The sequence below is a fragment of the Microchirus variegatus genome, assembly GCF_963457635.1.
Source record: "Microchirus variegatus genome assembly, chromosome: 15".
In the NCBI taxonomy this organism is placed as follows: Eukaryota; Metazoa; Chordata; class Actinopteri; order Pleuronectiformes; family Soleidae; genus Microchirus; species Microchirus variegatus.
This window is the reverse complement of record NC_139816.1, coordinates 20924946-20946749: the sequence shown is the minus strand read 5'-3', so window position 1 is coordinate 20946749 and position 21804 is coordinate 20924946. Positions and strand designations below refer to the sequence as shown.

The 21804-nt window shown below is 40.0% G+C and overlaps 1 protein-coding gene across 1 annotated transcript in view; it reads left to right on the top strand.

Annotated features, from left to right (window-relative positions):
- Positions 1–5194: 5194 nt before the first annotated feature.
- The window catches only part of LOC310937513 (uncharacterized protein), a gene marked incomplete at both ends in the record, with an annotated part of 57048 nt that continues 40438 nt past the window's right edge, over positions 5195–21804 (top strand). Inside the window, 22 exon segments of the mRNA XM_083901796.1 lie at positions 5195–5536; positions 6383–6448; positions 7736–7837; positions 10245–10355; positions 10449–10559; positions 11572–11682; positions 11766–11876; positions 13485–13598; positions 13692–13802; positions 13894–14004; positions 14191–14301; positions 15550–15660; positions 15979–16089; positions 16218–16328; positions 18753–18863; positions 19370–19477; positions 19569–19679; positions 19776–19886; positions 19973–20083; positions 20615–20725; positions 20803–20913; positions 21507–21617. Of these exon segments, the coding sequence (XP_083757922.1) occupies positions 5195–5536; positions 6383–6448; positions 7736–7837; positions 10245–10355; positions 10449–10559; positions 11572–11682; positions 11766–11876; positions 13485–13598; positions 13692–13802; positions 13894–14004; positions 14191–14301; positions 15550–15660; positions 15979–16089; positions 16218–16328; positions 18753–18863; positions 19370–19477; positions 19569–19679; positions 19776–19886; positions 19973–20083; positions 20615–20725; positions 20803–20913; positions 21507–21617 (2619 nt within the window).

Sequence of the window (21804 nt, the reverse complement as noted above, 5' to 3'; positions counted from 1 at the left end):
CTGCTAACAGTGGCTATGCAACCGCGGTCCGCGACCATGTTATTTTACATGACTTTTTGAAACACTACGAAAATGAAACAAAGAATATAATACAGCGACTAGACAATGCAGGAGCACATAATATGTATAAAAAAGTGGATTTGGGTCATATAAACCCATAAATACTACATATTGTCCCTTTAAGTGATCAAAAGTAACAATTTATTAAATCAAATAACAAGAATCAATTAAACAATTTGATTCACCCTAATTAAATATCCAAGGCTAATTGGATGATCTAAGTCAATGAACATTAAAGCGTTATGATCATTTAGTCATTTGAATCAATAAATCTTACTTGCTAAAGTAAAAAAAAAATCACACAAGCTATATACAACATAAACACCAGTGTGTGTGTGTGTGTTAGTGAAACAGGAGGAGATAAGCAAGATAAGAGGAGGGAGTGACGCTGTTGGTGGCCGAGCGAAGCCACTCCCACTCCTGGGACCAAAGTGGTGGGGGCGCAGTAGCAGTGACTGTGAACGCACGCACGTGGTCCGTCCGTGGGTCCGGTCCAGTTCGTTGGAGCCGTGTTTTAGCTTTAAGTGTGGACGGGCTGTTATTTGGCTCACAGCAGACAGATGTTGATCCTCTGCGTCTCTGTGGAAGCAGTTGGGGCGTCAGGTATGGAGGGATGTGTCGGCCCAGGTGCGATCCTCACGGGCGGAGGGATGATAGCTGGCGGCTGCAGAGTCTCCATCTCAGTTGTGGAAGGATGGGATGAGAGCCGCATGCCGGAGGCTATGGTCGGAGCCATGAACCTCGGGGCCAGAGAACAAACCAGCACAAAGACTATAAGAGGAATAAGAGAATAAGAGAAAAGAGAGAATTAGAGAATGAAGAATGTCTTCTGCTTTTGTATGGGGCCATAAAACAGAGACTTAAAACCAAGTAATGTTACAAAATGAGGGGGAGGCAGGGATTGGTTAAACTCAGGCTTTTGTCTGCATACAGGCCTTAGACAGAACAATTCTGCCTCTTGTGGTCAGTTTGTGTCACTGAGGTAAATCTGAACAAAGGATTTTTAAATGCCAAAGTGACGAAATAAGACATTTGAACTTAGTGACGGAGTATGCTGTGATTTCAAAATCACTGATTTTCTCAATGGACTTTGGTTTGATTTACAAACTACAAAGTTTCCTGATGGAAAAGTCTGTCTAACAGTGAGATAAAGACTTGAACATATTCTTATTCCACATTCTGGTTATTTATTTGCATTTATTTACTTTGTTTAACCCAGATAAAAATCAACAAGCAGCAGCTCATAATTACACTCATGTTAGGATTTTATCATCATAACTCGTTGAACTAAAAACAGCGAATCTGCCTCTTATTTTCCTCCTCTTCCTCTCTCTTGTGTTTTTCTGGGCGAGTGATCTCATTATTCCGCTGTGTTTAAAAGCCACACACTCTCTCTCTCCTCTTCATTTGCTCGCTTTAATTAACACACACACACACACACACACACACACACACACACACACACACACACTCTCTCTCTCTCTCTTCCACACAGAAACGATGTGACATTCAAAAGCCCACGCCATTCTTTTATAACTCTGCTCTTTTCATGGCTCATCTGCTCATAAAACCCTGTCAGGAGGGAGGGAGGTGTTTGGTCATGTGGCTGCAGGTGGTACTGCAGCTTACACAGAGACTTTGCTCTCCAGAGAAAATCGAGAACAACTGGGATAACAAGAGGGAAAAGGACCAGGAAACTGACAAAATGTATGGAATCAAATATCGACCATCAGCTGTTCTGATTTCTGAAAAGAAACTGGCAATTTTGTTCTCACATAACTTGATAAATATTGTTAAAATTAAACATGTTTAGGTTTTTTTTAAGTATTTCATTACCTTTTGGAAAAAAAGTTTAAAATTCTGTATAAAATTCCACTGCAGTTATTGGTGAACGATTACATTTTATCCACTGTAGGAGAAAAGGGAACCGGCTCATAAACTTGATAAATGTTGCAAAAACATCATTTTATTTCATCCAAATGTTTATTATTATATTTTAGTATTTGATAACCTTTTCTGTGTATATAATATTGAGTTCTGCATTATTTTTTATCTAATAATATACCATAATGCTATTTCCACTAAATGGCACTGTCACAATCATTGACATGTAATTCAACAAGGATAAATGTACTTTGCATGTAGTACATTGAAAATAATAATAATTTTCATCTAAAACATGGTGACATCATGACAAAAACCTGCCATATAAAGTCTTTAAATCTTTAAAAGAATAATTAGTATTTTTAAATTTTTTCGAAAAATGTCTTCAAGGTCCTAAAGAGGCAGAACCTCATTCCTGAGGAACTGGTTTAAGTTTAGGACCAAGGCTTGAATTGTAGTTATGGTTAAGGTTAGTATGAGTGAAAGAATTAAGTGTTTTTAATTTAAAACAAGAAGCGACTTCATTTTGTTGTTGATGACGACCTTTGAGTCGTGTGTGTGATGTCGCGCCGCGTTAGCATTTGCCTCGGCTCTTGTTTACTTCACGGACCATCTGACGCTGTGATTTCACTGCCAGACGACCTGCGGATGACTGGACACTGAAGTGACCGCTCACTGTGGCCTAAATATAGTCCAGTCATCACTGGATTTAAAAGGTTTATAGAGAACAAAAATGCGAACAATTCAACTTTTCAGTCTTTTCATCTCGGGACTGAAATGAATACGTGTAATAATTCATATTTAAATTGAAAATTATTTTATTGAAAATATTGTACAGAACAGTTATATTTTATCAGATGAACAGGATTGTCATCAATTATCCGCCAGCAGCTGTCTCCACTTTTCTTAAATGTCCTCATGGTCCTATTGAGGCAGAACCTCATTTCTGAGGAACTTGATTAAGTTTAGGACTAAGACTTGAATTGTTGTTATGGTCATTAGCTGGTCATGGTTAAATTTAGTCATCACATTTTTTAGTTTGTTTAAATGAATGGAAGTCAATGTAGAGTCCTGAGAAGAATAGCTGCACAAACCTGTCAGTGTGTACATTCCTTCCACTGTAGTCACCTTCACACACACACACACTGGTTATGATAAGGTCTTGAGTAGAAGCTAAATGTGGACGGTTAACGTGATAAGAAGTTTCCGGTGATCTGCCGTTGACGACAGTCGACCATTGCAGCAGACACTCAAGGACGAGATCGAGCCGTTGAGTCGCTCATAGGGTTACTGTTTGGTTTGTTAGTTTGTTTTTTTTAAATTAAAGCTAAAACAGGACGTTGAAAAAGAAGATTACAAGAACCTTCAACGAAGACTACGACATTTGACGAGTAGGAAAAGTGACAAAGACTGCCGTAAAAAAAGACCGTCAGGACAAAACTTAGATTGAATGAGGTGAGTATGGGAGACTTTGAGAATGTGACGTACGAAGTTTGGCAAAGTCTGCGACAGTCACCAGTGACGGCTAGCGAATGCGTTGCTATGACCTTGAAGAATCTGGAAAGAAATCTCGGAACGTTTAAGTGACCTTGACATGTAGACGATCCCTCGTCAATGAACCCGTCTTTTTCAAGTTGCCTGTAGAGGGAGCTAAAGTTGAGTTAATTTCATCTGTCATCTCTGACTGTGTGAAAGATTATCTATTGTTGCCGATGTGACTGCGGTGGCAGACAAAAATGCACGCATTAGCGAGAAAGCGGCAGGTTGTCTGGGTTACCCTTAAATCATCTGTCAAAGTTAGCTTCGTCATTTTGAGTCTAGCTAGCGGACACCTAGCATAGCATGTTAATATGAGATAGTTATGAGCAGTAGTCTCAAACACTGGCCCCCCACTTGATATAACATTTTTAAAAAAGCTGCAGACTGGAGCAGCTGCTGATTCAAAACAGAAGTTACACACACACACACACACACACACACACACACAATCTATATCACAACGTCTCAGCTGTTGTCAAGTTACTATAGCAGTGTGATTGTGTTTCTGTTTTCGCTTATATGCTTGCATACATGCACTAGAGACATACTGTACGGCTGGCTGTGTGCTCGCACAGACGCCCAGCAACAAACGCAAGCGGCTGCGCTGGTCCGCAGAGCTGCAGTCTCTCCACCCACATGTGCCAGGGAGAAGATATCAGTCAAGTCAAGTTTCCTCCCGTTTCCCCGGTAACCACCAAAACGATGTTGTGATGATGCATGCAAAAACTGCGGCCAGCACGTGCCTGTCTATACCCGCTTAGAGTCTGTCCTAGATCAGTTTGGAAAGTCTCTTTGTGCAAAAGCGAAAATTGGCTGCAAACAGTGCAGATTATGAACTCCCCAGATGCATCTGTTATTCCCTTAATTACAGCGCTAAAGATCTTCTACACAAAGATTGAGACCATGGAGTGAAAACAATGAAAAGTGCGCTCTTGAGAATCTGTCAACACGTTTTACTAAGATCTACTCTGATCCCCCTGTATTTCATTGCGACTGTACTCGATCCCCGTCATAAAGATCATTATGTATGTGTCATATATGGATGTGAGGATAAAATTGTGCATAGAGAAATGATCCAGTCTGCGTTGGATACAGAGAGCCTGCTTGGAGAGGTGCACAATACAGGAAAGGGAAATATAATGGGGGGCGGTGCGCAGAAATTCTGGGGGCAAGGGGGGGACACCCTCTAAAAAAACCCTCTAGCTAAAAGCCTGGCTAAGTGTCTTGACATGCATCAAGACTCAGCCAATGTTCTGAAGAAATGTTTATGTTCTGAACCGTTATTAATAAAGATTGAGAAGACTGGGCAGTTGTACTTTACAGTTGTACTGTACTTTACAGTTGTACTGCATCAAGTGCTTACTTGATGCGGACCCAGACTCTAACTCATGCGGACCCCAGGCAAAATGAGTTTGAGACCTAGTTATGAGTGTTAGCCTTGAGTGTGGTTGTTGTCTTTATGTGGATTGTTCTCGCTGAAGCTTTTAGTATCTTTTTCAACAACAGAAGTTAATTCTTTTTTGTTTTGTCAAAAAAACTGTAGCGACTTATCGCAGAAAATTGTGATTTTATGACTTGTACAGTCATATGGAAGGTTTTGATTATGTGTGTCTTCTCTCTTCATCCCTTTATTTTAAACATCTAATCTTATGTTTTTATTTACATTTTAATTGAAATATGTTCGGGTTTTTTGTCCTCAGAAGAGACTGACATGGAGGAAGAGGAAGCACCAGTTGCTCCACTGATGGATGGACTGACTGAAGAAGTGATGCAAGAGAGAGAAGAGTCTTTCCAGGAGACGGTGGAATCGATGGCAGTGATATCATCCACATCTGTCACAACGACGAGGACGGATCAAGTGGAGGAGAAAGAGGAAGCTCGGGCTGAGGAAATGATACTGTCCACGTCTGTCGTCACGGCGATGGAAAGGACGGATGAAGTGGAGGAGGAAGAGGAGAGTGAAACCAGGAAAGTATCAGAGGAGGAAAAGGAGGAAGGAGACGAAAAAGAGGATTGTGAAAGGAAAACTATTCTGGGACTTTGGGAATCAGAGGTAAAAACTAAAGTGAATGTTCAGATAAAGGAAAACAAATGTGCAGTAAAACCACTTTGTAGAAGACTCCAAGTCTAAGATGAATCTACTATGTTTTAAGAACATTCATGAGAACGTTCACAAGAATGTTCATGTCTTTATCTCACAGACTTTTCCAACAGGAAACTGAAGTTTGTGAAGCAGTCACTCTCTCACACCAAAGGCCAGGGAGAAAATCAGTGATTTTAGCTCGTGGGGACACAGGGGCTGCTGGTCTACTGCTGCCTCGTGTGGTCACTTTGTGTCACTGAGGTAAATCTGAAAAAGTATTTCAACCACTGGAGTTACAAAATAAGATTTAAACTTAGTGAAGGAGGCAGCAGTGGATCAACTCTTTTGTGCTGTGATGTTAAAATCATTGATTTAGTTTACAGAGAGTTCCCTGCTCGCAGTCATGTTGTCACCTAATGTGTACCTGCCTGTCTTATACAGATTCTCAGCAGCAGGAGGTGCTCACAGCTCAGTTAGCACCCACTGTGCCAAAATCTCACTTTAACAAGTCCAAACTGTCCCTGTAAAGGTTCAGTCAAAATTCATTCAGGTTGCATTTTTGACCACTTGGTCACCACAGTCTCATGTTTGGTTCCTGTAGTAGTAGAACATCAGCAGTAGACCAGCAGCTCCTGTGTTCCTGTGAGCTAAAATCACTGGTTTTCTCTAAGGACTTTGGTGTGGGAGAGTGAGCGTGAGAGCGATGCATTTTTCCATCAGTATTTTGTGCCAAACTACTTGTGTTTAATAAGAAAGTGTGAATAAACAGGGTCCCATGAATAATGATGTTAACATGGTTTGAACGTGTATTTTCAGGCTGATGTGAAGCCTCCACTTCCTGACCCAGCATTCAACAGGAGGTGCAGTTTACTCGCCAGTGACGTGAGTTCATTCACTGTTTACTCTTTCGTGGACTACAATGACTAATTGATTATTTTGATTATAAATTTGATTGTTTTTTTTTTTTTTAGATCATTAGAACAAGTTTGTGTGATTTTTCAGCTTCTTAAATGTGAATATTTTCTGGTTTCTTTGCTCCATAAACACTTTCTGACATTTTATGGACCAAACAACTCATTGATTAATTGGGAAATTAGTCGAAGACCTGTTTCAGTGTTGTTTCATCTTCGTAAATGTGAATATTTTCTGGTTTCTTTGCTCCATGTAACAAAGAAATCATTAAAACTGATTAAACTTGTGTTTGTGGACAAAGCGACATTTTATGGACCAAACTAAAATGTTTGTTAAACAGTTGTGTTTCACCAGAAGCAGATGTTGTTATCGTGGTCCTGTACATGATGTTTGATGTTTGAAGGTTAACAGAGGAGTGACAGCAGCTGGAGAAATGACGTGAAGATGTGTTTTTTATTTTTTTTATTTTTACTCACTTCCACTGAGGCTGATGAGTCACAGCTGAGCTGCCAGATTTTACTCACACCAGGGAGTCGATGTCTCACCAGCCCACAGCGTTTTCACCCTCATTCAGCGTTTCACAGCCGCTGCTGCTGCTGCTCCACGAGTCAAACTGCACTTTTCCTCTGAGTCGAATAAAGGCCCCTCTCTGGATTTTTGGCAGGGATGGTTACCAACGGCAACGCTACCTTGCGTTAACACTGAAGGAAGCAGAAAAGGAGGAGGAGGTTCAGTTTGTTTCTTGGTCCATAAGATGTCAGAAAATCTGTTGAAAGAAAAACAGGTTGAATTTCTTACTCACTTACATCTATCAATGAGTTGCTTGATCCATATAATGTCAGAAAATGTGGAAAAATGATTGAAATGATGATGTTCTCAAATGTCCTGATGTCCACAGACACAACATGATTCAGTTTTAATGATTTATTTTTATATAACAAACAAAACCCAGAAAATATTCACATTTAAGGAGCAGAAAATTAGGAATACGTTGAGTTCAAATGTTGTTTAGATCAGTGTTTCTGTATACTGTATTGTGATGAGAGCAATTTTGTGCATAATGTAGTGACTCATTTACACCTGATATCATTTTTTAATTTTAAACAAATTAAATTAAAACTCCCTTTTATGCACGTTATTTAACATAAACACTTCAATCTGAACTGCTAATCTCCCGCGACGCGTCTATGGGAACATTTACTGGTTTACTGTGTTCATTTGAAAACCCTCCCATCACATTCACCTTTCACTGTGCAGGTGAAGTATAAGGAAGACTTTGAGAAGATGAAAGGTCAAAGTAGGTTTGTTCCTGGAGCCGAACTCATCCACTCCAAGAACATCAGCGCTGTGATATCTGAGGTAAAAGAGATGAACCTAAACCTGAACTCAGGCTGGAGTTAACCCTAAAACCAGGTATTACAGTCAATGGGCCTGATTTACTAAGATTCCAAATAGAAAGCGCTAAATTGCGTGCGAAAGCTTAAAGACTGCTCCTGCTGCTGGTTTGCATTTTGCGGGTTACCTACTTAGATTGGCGCCACAACTGACTACAGGCGCAGAAGTGGTTGAGACCGCCCTATTTAAATGAGGATTTTGCGCTAGTCAAGAGTTGTCAACACAGAGAAAGAGAAAGAGCAGACTCAACGGAAGTACAAAGTGAAATTTGAAGCCACTGAACAGAAAGTACAGCTGACGTTCTGCGATGTGCAGATAACTGGGATCGAGGCATATATGACGTCCTTGTCCCTCGGGTCCATAGGACCTTTTTATGTTATTATTATTTTAATCCTGCGTCGGTATGATGGACAGCTCCATCATTACCTGACGTATCAAACAAAGAAATTATGGACTATGGATGTTGCCGTAAAAAAAGGAAATAAAGTTTCCTTTAAGCGTGCCAATAGCCTTTGATCTGACATCAGATGCGATGGGACAATCGATATAGATATGAATCTATGTGTTGATTCAGATAGTTACATTAAATAGTGATTGTTGTGATTATTTATTGCATTTAAATGTGCCTGGAACTATGGAAACCTGCCTGTGAGGTTTTGGTGAAGTATGCACTGCACCGCCTGAGCTTCGCCGTGCACCGAGAGTAGAGCAGGTTAGAGCTAAACCCGTTAAGGTAAAGCGGGGTTCCCCGTTCCTCCAGTCTTAACCGGGGAACATAGGTACGACCCCTCCTTGAACCACAAACTGCAGACCAAGGTAAGCCCATACCAGTACAAACACACATTTCTCCTCTGGATATCTATATTTAATTTATTCAGATATACCAAATAAGAAATGAATGTGCGTCATCTGTGAATGCCCGTGAATGCTCTGGAAAAACGTAATTTCCTGATTTACAAAAAGTATTTTTGTTTATGGATTTCTAAGAGGATTGTGCTTCAGCTAAATCACTTTGCGCGTGCTAAAATAACACATTTACATTTTCTCTTCCCAGCACACGCAAAATAGCGTGTAAACGCCCATATTACATATGCATTAAGGCAAGAACGCTAAATGGGTTGCGAGTGCTATTTTGCCCGTCTGAGGGACGCACTCCTCGTTGCGCCTTGTTAGTAGATCAGCAGCAACGCAAATGTGCATGTGCAATCCAGTTTGCACACGTTTTTGCACGTGCAAAGCTTTAGTAAATCAGGCCCAATGTGTGGTTCTATGAGGTACAGACCTTTTATGGTGTAAGACATTTTTTTTTAAAGTCTTAAAAATGTAAGACTTGATTAATAAAAGTTATGTCATCTTAAGTCAACGATATCCTAAGACCCACTCACTCCCCCACACCAAACCCCATAGAGAAAACCAGTGATTTTAGCTCGCAGGGACCCAGAAGCTGCTCTGTCACCTCTGGTGCTATCTGCTAATGTTAGCATCCATGCCCAAATAAACTTAACTACCATTCTGCATTATTTTTCCTAAAAAACAAGGAATAACAGATTTTAGCCCAGTCAGTTCGTTCACTCAAAAGATCAGTTCTTTCGAACGAATCGTTGGTGACCGACACAACACTACAGCATATTCTAAAACGGAGTGCTCGTTTTTGTGCGGCTCTACGACCAGCCGTTACCCTAACCCTGGAGACAACTGAATTCTTACTTTATTAAAATACCTTGAGGTTATCCTCCTGTAACACAGTTTTTATGATCAGTGTTTTAATTAAGTATGCAAAGTACAACTGGTTTACAGCACACTATCAGATATCAATGTATACAGTACTTTGTACAGATGCGTATGTGTGTTTAATAGGTCTCTGAAACATACAGTAGCTGCAAGGAGATGGGCACAATCAAACATGTACTGTACATCTAAACGGTGATGTGAGGGTTTTATTGAAAACTCAATTAGCTTGACTGCAGGGTTTTTACCATAAATCCCTTTCAGTGTTTTCAGTGTCAGATAGTTTGAACTCAGTCTTAAACGAGCGCTCCTACAGACTCACTGCCGTTTTAGAATAATGCTGGTGATTTCTGTCCTGTGTGTGTTTTTGCTTCTGCGTAGGTTTTTTTTTTAGTTTGTGTTTTTGAAAATGCAGCTTGTTTATCCTCCTGTGTTATGGGTGTTGCAGTGCGTTTGCCCTTGTAGGCCACCGTACATAACACCATAATACAATGTCTCCTGTAGAGTATTCTGCAACATCTTTTTTTCAGAAAGATAAATATTCTTTTTCATTATTTCTGGGATTTTTTATTTAGAATATTAGCTCAAATAAGAGATATCGTAGACTACACCTCAATCCTTTAATCTGGTCATTGTGTTTCAGTCCAAGTATAAAGAGGACGGTAAGAAGGAGGCGTCTCTGTCTCTGTTCTCTGTTCTGCCGGAGACTCCACAGACTCAACATGCCAGAGAAGCTTCAGAGCTGCAGAGTGAGGTCAATCATCATCACTTAGAACCACAATATTTCATTTTAACAGTCAAACAATGATTGAAAGTGGTAACTGTACGTTTTGTTTTTGTTTTTTAGATTAAATACAAAGGGAACTTGAAGACAGAGATTTCCTCCTCTCTTTATTCTCTGCTGCCTGAAACCACAGAGACTCAGTTTGTCAGAGAGCTGACGGAGATGATGAGTGAGGTCAGACTGCATGATGAACAAATGAATGAATGAATCACACATCTTCTAATAACGGGGACATGAATAGCAAATTTAATCCAATTTAAACTTTTCAGTAGTAAATTCTAGCATTGTTAGCTAACAGCTATACTAACTTGCACAATTTGGTTTGCTAGCTACCAGGCTAATATGACAAACACGTTCCATCCTATTTTATGCACAAAACCAACTTAGATTTGCTAACTAGCATGCTAAATTAGTACATGTGGTATTTTATTAATAAAAAAATATAGTATAGCAACACGTGATGAATGTTAGCATAAATGCTAGGTCCGCTAAACAGCAAGCTATTTGATAAACTTATTGCCAGTGTTGGAAATGTTACTGAAGTAGTTTCTGAGTAACACATTATAAAAGTAACTATTTACTAATGAAAGTAATTATTGCATTCATTACATTTTATATGTTCAAATAATTTGGACCTCAACCTCCACCCCATCTTTGACAGAAATTTAAATTCATGTGCATGTTCAATTATTTATGATAAATCTGAATATTATAATGAAATGGACCCTTAATACAATAAACTACTAACAGAACAACACTAAAAAAAATGCTTTGCTTCTCGGTTTAGATATAGTGTTGGTCTGATGAAAACAGCTTCATTTAGCTTATAATTAAAGTAATGCGCCACATTTTTGGGCAGTAACGGTAATGGCATTATCATGATTGAAACAGTAACTAATTATATTACGTGTTACTGAAAAAACTTAAGCCGTAATGATAAAATCGTTACATTGTATTTCATTCAAAGAGGACAATGTTGTAATATGTAATCAATGTTAGCATACAGCTCGGTTTGCTAACTTGTAAACTAAGGGAATCCATTTGATAAAATCCTTACATTATATTTCATTCAAAAATAAACAGTTGCAAATGTGATTAATGGTGTCACAGCTTATTCAGCTAACTAGCTAATGCACTATTAGCACTGAAATAATTTGTAAACATCGTTGTAAACTTTGGTCCTCAGAACAAATACAAAGAAGAGGGAAAGAAGGAGATGAGCAGCAGTTTGTACTCTCAGCTTCCTGAAACGGCCGAAATGCAGCTGGCGAAGAACGTCCATGAGTTCCAGAGCGAGGTACGACGTCATGCCGACACCACGACGGGAACCGTTGACTGGATTTTCATTTAATCTGATTGTTGTTGTTTTTTTACTTTTAGAAAAAGTACAAAGAAGACGGGAAGAAAATGGCGTCCAACTCCCTCTACTCTCATCTTCCTGACACTCCGGAAATCCAGCACGCGCTGGAGGTGTCGCAGCTGCAGAGTGAGGTAACATAGAACATAGTAAAATAGAAAATACAATTGAATTGGAATTATTATTCCATTTAGCATTCAGTTGGTGTCATGTCTCATGTAAATGTGACATTTTTCCCAGTTTTTTTCAAATCTCTTTGAGTCTCAACAGGTTTGTCAATTTTTCCATAACAAGGATTTCCTGCACATTTTCACATTGAGCCAGTTTCTTGTGATCACTCTCTTGCTTGCTGCGGGTAATACTTTAGTCAACTAAAGATTTCAGTACAACATTCTCAATATTCCCAAGGTACATCACTGGACAAGTATTTGGGATTACATATCCCAAAACATCTTTTACAACCGAGTTAACATTTTGCCAGTATATTCTAATTTTTGTAAATTTCCAAAAGATGTGTGCATGACCTGCCTCAACGCTCACACATAATCTCCAGCAGTCTTGTTGTTTAGCGAGTTGCCTCGATTTTATCTTTGGTGTTATAAAATAGCGAGTTACTCAGAGTTACACCGAGATACTTTTGTTTTAGAATTTCATTTCATCTATTATTTGTCGGGATGGAGAATAATTTAATGAGAGAATTTGTTTTTGATATATTCAGTTTATACCCTGAATAGTATTCATACTTTCCCAGAAGAGACATTAGGTGTGGGAAACATATATCTGGTTGTTCAAGAAATATAATGACATCGTCTGCGAACAGGCCAATGATATGTTCAGTCCCCCCAACAGTGTCACCCTGCAGTTCCCCACTCTGCCTTATTGCCCGTGCTAAAGGCTCCACATATTACTACTAACACTATCAAATGCTTTTTCAGCATCTAAACTAACCATAATTGTACTTCTGCCACATTGGCGTTGTCTATACCCTGTCTATGGAGGGTATAAAACCGGTTTGATCTTCATCAATCAAATCTGGTATGAAGGCCTCAAGTCTTTTGCAAATAATTTGTAGTCTACATTTAAAAGTGAAATCGGCCTATAGTTTTTGCAGTCTTCTTTATCTTTGCCTTCTTTAGATAGAACGATAATTATCGCTTCCTTCCATCTTGGCTAACCTTTCACCTTGGGTATTCATGATATCATACAGTTAAGGTTAAGTGAATTAAGACATTATTGACGATATCAGGATACGTAATAGAAGGAAGACTCTCCGGTCGTCATTGATCCAAGATGAGGGAACCAACTCGTATGGATCTGCACCACCTAATATCGTGCCCTTTTCTGCAGACCAAGTCCTTCCCTGTACGCCTTTGCATCTATAACACATTTTAAGGAGCTTTTCTGTGGTTTCGGTCATACATCCATCGCAGTTTCACCTCCGAGTACCTCCAATATGGCCGCGCATCGGGGTTACTGCCCCGAACGTGACGTAGGTGAAAACCCTAAAATATACTGATAATTAACATAGAAAATAGAACATTTGATCAAATTGGAACCTTGTGAATTGAAGTAAATCAATTCAAAAACGTATTGAGCCACACACAATTCTGCGATTTTTGCAATAAAATCTGCGTCAGCTCACATCTCTCCATCGACTTTTTATGTTATGTTATGTTATTGCGATGAAAAGTTTGCGTTGCATTCTTGGTCGGTGATTTTATTCTGTATGTGTTGCATCTCAGGTGAATTATCGTCCGAAGAAGCTGGTGAAAGGAACTCTGCCCTCTCTTTACTCCCAACTCCCAGACACTTCGGAGATCCAGTTTGCCAGAGAGATGACAGAGATGCACAGCGAGGTACGGCACAACTCTCCTTCTTCCTCAGTTTTTGTTTGAGATTTAGTCCACCAGAGAACTCGTAATCCTCCTCCTACTTCTTCTCCTCCTCAGAGTAAATATAAAGAAGTCGGGAGGAGGAGCCTCTCGCAGAGTTTCTACTCGCAGCTTCCAGAGACGGCCGAGACTCAGTTTGCCAAATCTGTGGCTAAGCTGCAGAGCGAGGTCAGATGTGACGACAATGATGATGATATTCTGTTTTCACATTCTCTCTGTTTATGCTTAAAAAGATGTTGAAATGTGTTTCTCTGTGCAGATGCGCTACAAAGAAGCAGGTAAGAAAGTCACAAACTCGTCTCTGTACTCGATTCTGCCTGAGACACTGGAGACGGCGCATGCCAAAGAAGTGTCGGAGCTGGTCAGTGAGGTACAGTCGCTCATGTTAAACCCTTACATTTATATAAACTAGTGGAGGACTCATTATGTGTTACGATGATGCAAAATCATTTCTTTTTGAAGCTTACTTACCTCAGTGTCATAACCTGATACTTAAATGAGTTTTATCATCATAGAAGGGAACATTTGTTATTTATTCATCACCTCATTTCTGCAGCTTAAGTATAAAGAGGACGGTAAGAAGGAGATGAACGTCAGCCTTTACTCTCTGCTGCCCGAGACCATTGACACACAACACTCCAGAGAAGCATCACAGCTGCAGAGTCAGGTATCAAATGGTGCTTTTTTCCTGCTCTGATGAGATTAAGCTGAGCCGATACTAAAATGTCACGTCAACAGACTGATTTGGTCAGAGAGTGTTGTCACTGAAGAGTTATGAGCGCAAGGTCCTACACAAGAATCGAAACCAACAATGTCCAACTGTAGATCAGTTTAAAATACTTAAAATCCTGAAAACGTGTAAATCTCTAATGTTTAGCAAAAGAAATGTCTAAAATATCAATATTTAACAGTGGAGTCTTGTGTATTTAGAGACAACACTGCTGAAAGCCAGCGATCATGAGCCCAATCACAACCACGTTCAGTGGCGTTTCAGTTTGGGTTTTTTGTTTGCGATCCCTGTCTCTGTTGTCGCCTTTGTAAACGTCTCTGTAGTCATCTTTGTGAACTTCTCTGTAAACGTCTCTGCAGTCGTCTCTGTAAACGACACTGTTGTTGTCTCTGTAAAAATCTCTGTAAACGTCTCTGTAAAAGTCTCTCTGTAGTAGTCTTTGTCAACGTCTCTGTTAACGACTCCGTAGTCATCTCTGTAAACGTCTCTGAAAACGTCTCTGTAGTCGTCTCTGTAAACGTCTGTAGTCGTCTCTGTAAATGTCTCTGTAATCGTCTCTGTAATCGTCTCTGTAAACGTCTCTGTAAACGTCTCTGTAGTCGTCTCTGTAAATGTCTGTAAACGTCTCTGTAAACGTCTCTGTAAACGTCTGTAGTCGTCTCTGTAAACGTCTCTGTAAATGTCTCTGTAGTCGTCTCTGTAATCGTCTCTGTAAACGTCTCTGTAAACGTCTCTGTAGTCGTCTCTGTAAACGTCTCTGTAAACGTCTCTGTAAACGTCTCTTTGTAGTCATCTCTGTGGTCGTCTGTAGTCATCTCTGAAAAACGTCTCTGTAATCGTCTCTGTAAACGTCTCTGTTAACGACTGTAGTCATCTCTGTAGTCGTCTGTAGACGTCTCTGTAGTCGTCTCTGTAAACGCCTTTGTAATCGTCTCTGTAAACGACACTGTAGTGGTCTCTGTAAACGTCTCTGTAAACGTCTCTGTAAATGTCTCTGTAAACGTCTCTGCAAACATCTCTGTTAACGACTGAAGTCATCTCTGTAATCGTCTCTCTGTAGTGGTCTGTAAACGTCTCTGGAAGTCTCTTTAAACGTCTCTTTAAACTTCTCTGTAAACGTCTCTTTAAACGTCTCTGTAAACGTCTCTGTAGTCGTCTCTGTAAACGTCTGTTCTGCTCTCACAGGTGAAATATAAAGAAGGAGTGATGCAGGCGAGTCAGAGCAGTTTGTATCATCGTCTTCCAGAGACAATGGAGACACAGCTGGTCAAACAGCTGTCAGAGCTGCAGAGTGAGGTAAACAAAAACTCAACACCTAGAAACAGGTTCCATTAATGTTTTAACAGCATTTCTACTTTTAATGATACTCTTAGCGACTCTTTTTGTTACCATAAAAAAGTAATGATGATGTTCTCGAATGTCTTTGTTTTTGTCCATGAACACAAAATGATTAAGTTTGAATGATTTCTTTGTTAAATGGGGAAAATAAAGCAGCTGAAGCTGAAAAATCACACAGATTTTGTTTGAAATATGATTTAAATGTAGAAATGTCCTGTTTTAGAGTATTTAAAAAAAGATCATTTTTAAATCTTCTGTTGTGTGTTCTTTGTGCAGACAAAGTATAAAGAAGCTGGAAAAAAGGAAGCGAGTTCCTCTCTCTACTCTCTGCTGCCCCAAACCATGGAAACGCTGCACGCCAAAGAGACCACGGAGCTGCTCAGTGAGGTACATGTTCATTTCCTCACGCACAAACTAGTTTGACCGATTATTCTGACTCTTTTCGGTTTCTGTGTTACCTGCGGCTTTGTTTAAAAGTTTCTCTTTTCTCTCTCCACGTTTTCCTACTTTCCTAGATTAAATACAAGGAGAGTGGCAGGAAGGACATGAGTAGCTCTCTGTACTCCACGCTACCCGACACGTCGCAGACCAGCTTTGCCAGAGAGATGACGGATATGATGAGCGAGGTGACACAAAGTTTTACATCATATCTGCTTTTTATCACGTGGAAACTGTGTTTTGAGACACCCGAAATATACGTAACCTTGGTGAAAGTCCTCAGACTGGTGTCTGTCAGAGTGAAGGAGCAGGACTTGGTGTTGAACCTACAGTTAGGCCCATAAATATTTGGACATCAGCACAGTTGTCTTTATTTTGGTTCTATACACCACTACAATGGATTTGAAATGAAACGAACAAGATGTGTTTTAACTGCACACTTTCGGCTTTAATTTGAGGGGATTTACATCCAAATCAAGTGAACAGTGTAGGAATTACAACACTTTCTATATGTGCCTCCCACTTTTTAGGGGACCAAAAGTAATTGGACAATTGACTGAAAAGCTATTTCATGGACAATTGTGGGCTATTCCCTCATTATTTCATCTTCAATGACACAGGTAAAAGTTCTGGAGTTGATTCCAGGAGTGACATTTGCATTTTGAATCTGTTGCTGTTAACTTTCTATATGAGATCCAAGGAGCTGTGACTGTCAGTGAAGAAGCCATCATTAGGCTGAAAAATCAAAACAAACCCATCAGAGAAACAGCAGAAACATTAGGTGTGGCCAAATCAACTGTTTGGAACATTCTTAAAAAGAAAGAATGCACCAGTGACTTCAGCAACACCAAAGGACCTGGAAGACCACAGAAAACCACTGTGGTGGACGACAGAAGAATTATTTCCCTGGTGAAGAAAAAGCCCTTCACAACAGTTGGCCAGATCAAAAACACTCTCCAGGAGGTAGGTGTATGTGTTTCAAAGTCAACAATCAAAAGAAGACTTTACCAGAGTGAATACAGAGGGTTTACCACAAGATGCAAACCATTGGTGAGACTCAAAAACAGGAAGACAAGATTAGAATTTGCCAAACAACACCTAAAAAAGCTGTTATAATTCTGTAAGAACATCCTCTGGACAGATGAGACCAAGATCAACTTGTACCACAGTGATGGGAAGAGAAGAGTGTGGAGAAGGAAAGGAACTGCTCATGATCCACAACATACCACCTCATCAGTGAAGCATGGTGGTGATAGTGTCATGGTGTGGACATGTATGGCTGCCAATGGAACTGGTTCCCTTGTGTTTATTGATGATGTAACTGCTGACAAAAGCAGCAGGATGAATTCTGAAGTGTTTCCAACAATATTATCTGCTCATATTCAGCCAAATGCTTCAGAACTCATTGGACGGAGCTTCACAGTGCAGATGGACAATGACCCAAAGCAAACTGCAAAAGCAACCAAAGAGTTTTTTAAAGAGCCCATATTATACCCTCTGGAATGTTATCAGTCAATCACCTGACCGGAATCTGATTGAGCATGCATTTCACTTGCTGGAGACCAAACTGAAGGGAAAATGCCCCAAGAACAAGCAGGAACTGAAGACTGTGTCAGTAGAGGCCTGACAGAGCATCACCAGGGATGAAACCCAGTGTCTGGTGATGTCTATGCCTTCAGACTTCAGGCTGGAATTGACTGCAAAGGATTTGTAACCAAGTATTAAACAATGAAAGTTTGATTTATGATTGTTTAGTTTGTCCAATTATTTTTGGTCCCCTAAAAAGTGGGAGGCACATATAGAAAGTGTTGTAATTCCTACACTGTTCACTTGATTTGGATGTCAATGCCCTCAAATTAAAGCTGAAAGTTCATTTCAAATCCATTGTAGTGGTGTATAGAGCCAAAATAAAGAGAATTGTGTCGATGTCCAAATATTTATGGGCCTAACTGTATATCAGTCTGAGAGCAGCTGCAGAGAACTCGTGTTACCAGCTCATTGTTCTCTGATGAACCGGTCACCACAAGTGGGATTATCACCAAACTGGGACCAAAGGGTTTCATATGTGCTGCAGTTAGTTCACTTCAGCTCTGCTCTGTTAATGAGGCTCAGTGTGTGTGTGTGTGTGTGTGTGTGTGTTCATTAAACGGGGACAGTCAAAAATACACACAAGTGAATATGAAACCATTTTAATTTGTGCACAGGAACACAGTTCAGGTTGTAAAACAATATAAGATTGTTCATACAAAATCTGAGTGTGGCCACTATTGTAGATGATGCGGTAATACTGAATATATCAAGATATTTATTAAAAATATGATTTGTGAGCAGGAAAACCCCACAAACAATAACAGAACTTGGAGAAATAGTTCAGGAAATTCACATTATGGAACGAAATTGGAAGAAATTGACAAAATATTTAAATCTGTAGTGACCTGTGATGACCTCTAGTGTATGTTTACAGTGTGATTTTTTGATATGATCTAAGAAGTACTGGTTGGTTATTTATTTATATATAAAACTGTATAATGTTTCACACGAATGCTCCATCAGTAATGATTTAATAGTAAGTAATAATTTAGTTCATGTGTCTCTTTTCTGTCCTCTAACAGAGTAAATACAAAGAGGACGGCGTGAAGAGTCTGTCTCAGAGTCTCTACAGTCAGCTGCCACAGACGTCAGAGATGCAGTTTGTCAAAAGTGTCTCTGAGCTGCAGAGCGAGGTGAGGGTGGCGTCTGTTCTCGTCTTTTCTATGTTTGAAAAACAAAGATTTTAGCCACAGCCAAAATATATCCACGTCAGTTTAAGTCTACGATATATCTTAATAACATGTTGGTCTTTATCTCACTTTTAGACTGTTCCTTGTATGAACTGAAGTGTGTAAACCACTCACTCTCCCACACCAAAGTCCATAGAGAAAACCAGTGATTTTAACATCACAGCACACAGGAGTTGTTGATCCACTGCTGCCTCCATCACTAAGTTCAAATGTCTTATTTTGTTTATTTAGCATTTAAAATCCTTTGTTCAGATTGAACTCAGTGACACAAAGTGACCACACGAGGCAGCAGAAGACCAGCAGCTCCTGTTTTATTTTTACAAAAAAATACAAGTTTTTATATTATATATTTTATATGATTTCTTTTGCTATTTTACAAAATAAAAGACAAGTTTTATGTTATTTCACGTATATTTCTGAGCCTCATTTCCTCTTCTTTCTGCCCGTAGCTGAAATACAAACAGGGGAAGAAAGATGTTTCCAGCTCGTTGTATTCAACTCTGCCCGACACACTGGAGACACTTCATGCCAGAGAAGCTTCTGACCTTCAAAGCGAGGTGACCTCCATCACTGACACACGTGTGTGTGTGTTGTCTTTAAAGCTGCGCGGTCAATTAAATGTAATATCTGTTGTTTTTAACTGTTCAGCTGAAGTACAAGGAAGCTCTGAAGAAAGACCTGTCCTCCAGTCTGTTCCACCTGCTGCCTGAGACCATAGACACAGTCCACGCTAAAGAAGTCTCCGATCTTCAGAGCGAGGTAGCGTCAGGTCCACGCAGGAACAGAAATTCTTGGGAGAAATTCTGTTCCTACATCAGTGTTTTTCTGTCTGTTTTTTGTTTGTTTTTAATGCAGCTGAAGTATAAAGAGGACGGTAAGAAGGAGATGAACATGAACCTTTACTCTCTGCTGCCTGACACCATCGACACACAGCACGCCAGAGAGGCGTCACGGCTGCAGAGTCAGGTGATCTGACTCACCTTGTCGTAACTTGTCCACTTAAATAAAGTCTGGAACTTGAACCGTCGGTGACTCTCGCTCGTTTCCTGCAGGTGAAATATAAAGACGGTGTGAAGCAGAAGACAGAGAGCAGTTTGTACCATCGACTCCCAGAAACCACAGAGACACAGCTGGCAAAACAGCTGTCAGAGTTGCAGAGTGACGTACGTTACTATCATCCATCTGTGTCATCTATTTAATTTAGTGCCTCCTGCTGCTGAGAACCAGCCAGAGACGTCATGTTCAGTGATAACATGGCTGCCAGACTCATCCTTATAAAATCATATAAAGTTTAAACCACTCACTCTCCCACACCAAAGTCCATAGAGAAAATCAGTGATTCTCACTCGCAGAGACAAAGGAGCTGCTGGTCGACTGCTGCCTCGTGTGGTCACTTTGTGACACTGAGGTAAATCTGAATGAAGGATTTTCAATGCCGAAGTGATGGAAGCAGTGATGGATCAACAACTCCTGTGTGCTGTGATGTTAAAATCACTGATTTTCTCTCTGGACTTTGGTGTGGGAGAGTGAGTGGTTTACAAAGTGAGACAAAGTTCAATATGTTCCACAGTTTGCACTCAGAGCATAATCAGAATCAGTTCCTTATACCACCTTACCCTCAAAACTGAACTTCCATTTAAATCCATTTAAAATCCATGTGGAAAAGTAACTTTCTTGCTTGTTTCAAACTGCAGATCAAGTATAAGGAGTCGGGTAAGAAGGAGGCGACCACCAACTTATACACACTGCTGCCTCACACCATGGAGACACAGCGTGCCAAAGAAGCCGCAGAGGTGCTCAGTGAGGTAAAGACTCCACTGTCTTCTTTACTCCTTTTTCCGTCCACAGTCGTCAGCTCTGTAACGCTGCTGCTCCTTTACAGGTCAAGTACAAGGAGAGGGGGAAGAAGGACATGTGCAGCTCGCTGTACTCCTTACTGCCCGACACATCAGAAACCAGCTTTGCTCGAGAGATGACGGACATGCTGAGTGAGGTGAAAAAAAATGTGATCAGTAAAGAACATAGATTAATAGTATAGTCTAGTAATACTAATAATTAATCATTTGAAGAGTACTGAGACACAGTGATTGCACTGAAAACATGGAAAGACTCAGCAAACTGAAGTTAACCACTCATTCTCCCACACTAAAGTCCATAGAGAGAATCAGTGTTTGTGCAGGGACACAGGAGCTGCTGGTCTACTGCTGCCTCGTGTGGTCACTTTGTGTCACTGAGGTCAATCTGAACACAGGATTTCAAATGCCGGTGACAAAATAAGACATTTGAACTTAATGATGGAGGCAGCAGTGGATCAACAACTCCTGTGTGCTGTGATGTTAAAATCACTGACTTTCTCTATGGACTTTGGTGTGGGAGAGTGAGTGGTTTACAAAGTGACATAAACTTGAGAAAATGAAGTCATAACAGTGTGAGGAACATGAGCTCAGTGGTTCAGCTGAGCTGCATTAATCAAACAGCATTATACTCGTATATAATGCTGTTTGATTAGTCTGTGGAAGAGTAATTCATGTGTGAGATGTTTCTCATGAGTTGAACTGATCAAAATTGTCGGCTTTTTTCTTTTAGAACAAGTACAAAGAGGCTGGGAAGAGAAGCCTCTCTCAGAGTTTTTACTCTCAACTCACAGAAACAGCAGAGATTCAGTTTGCTAAAGGTGTCTCTGAGCTGCAGAGCGAGGTGAGACCACACCGTTATACATCATTTATTATGATTACTATTATTATTCTTATTCCAATAATAATGATTTTCAGTGTTTTACCTTTGACAAGCTTTAAAAAAGCAGAGCAAAAGATAAAGATTGAGACTTTGTGTAAAATCTTAGTGAAATAAAAATGACAAGAGAAAATAAATTTTTTAGAAGTTT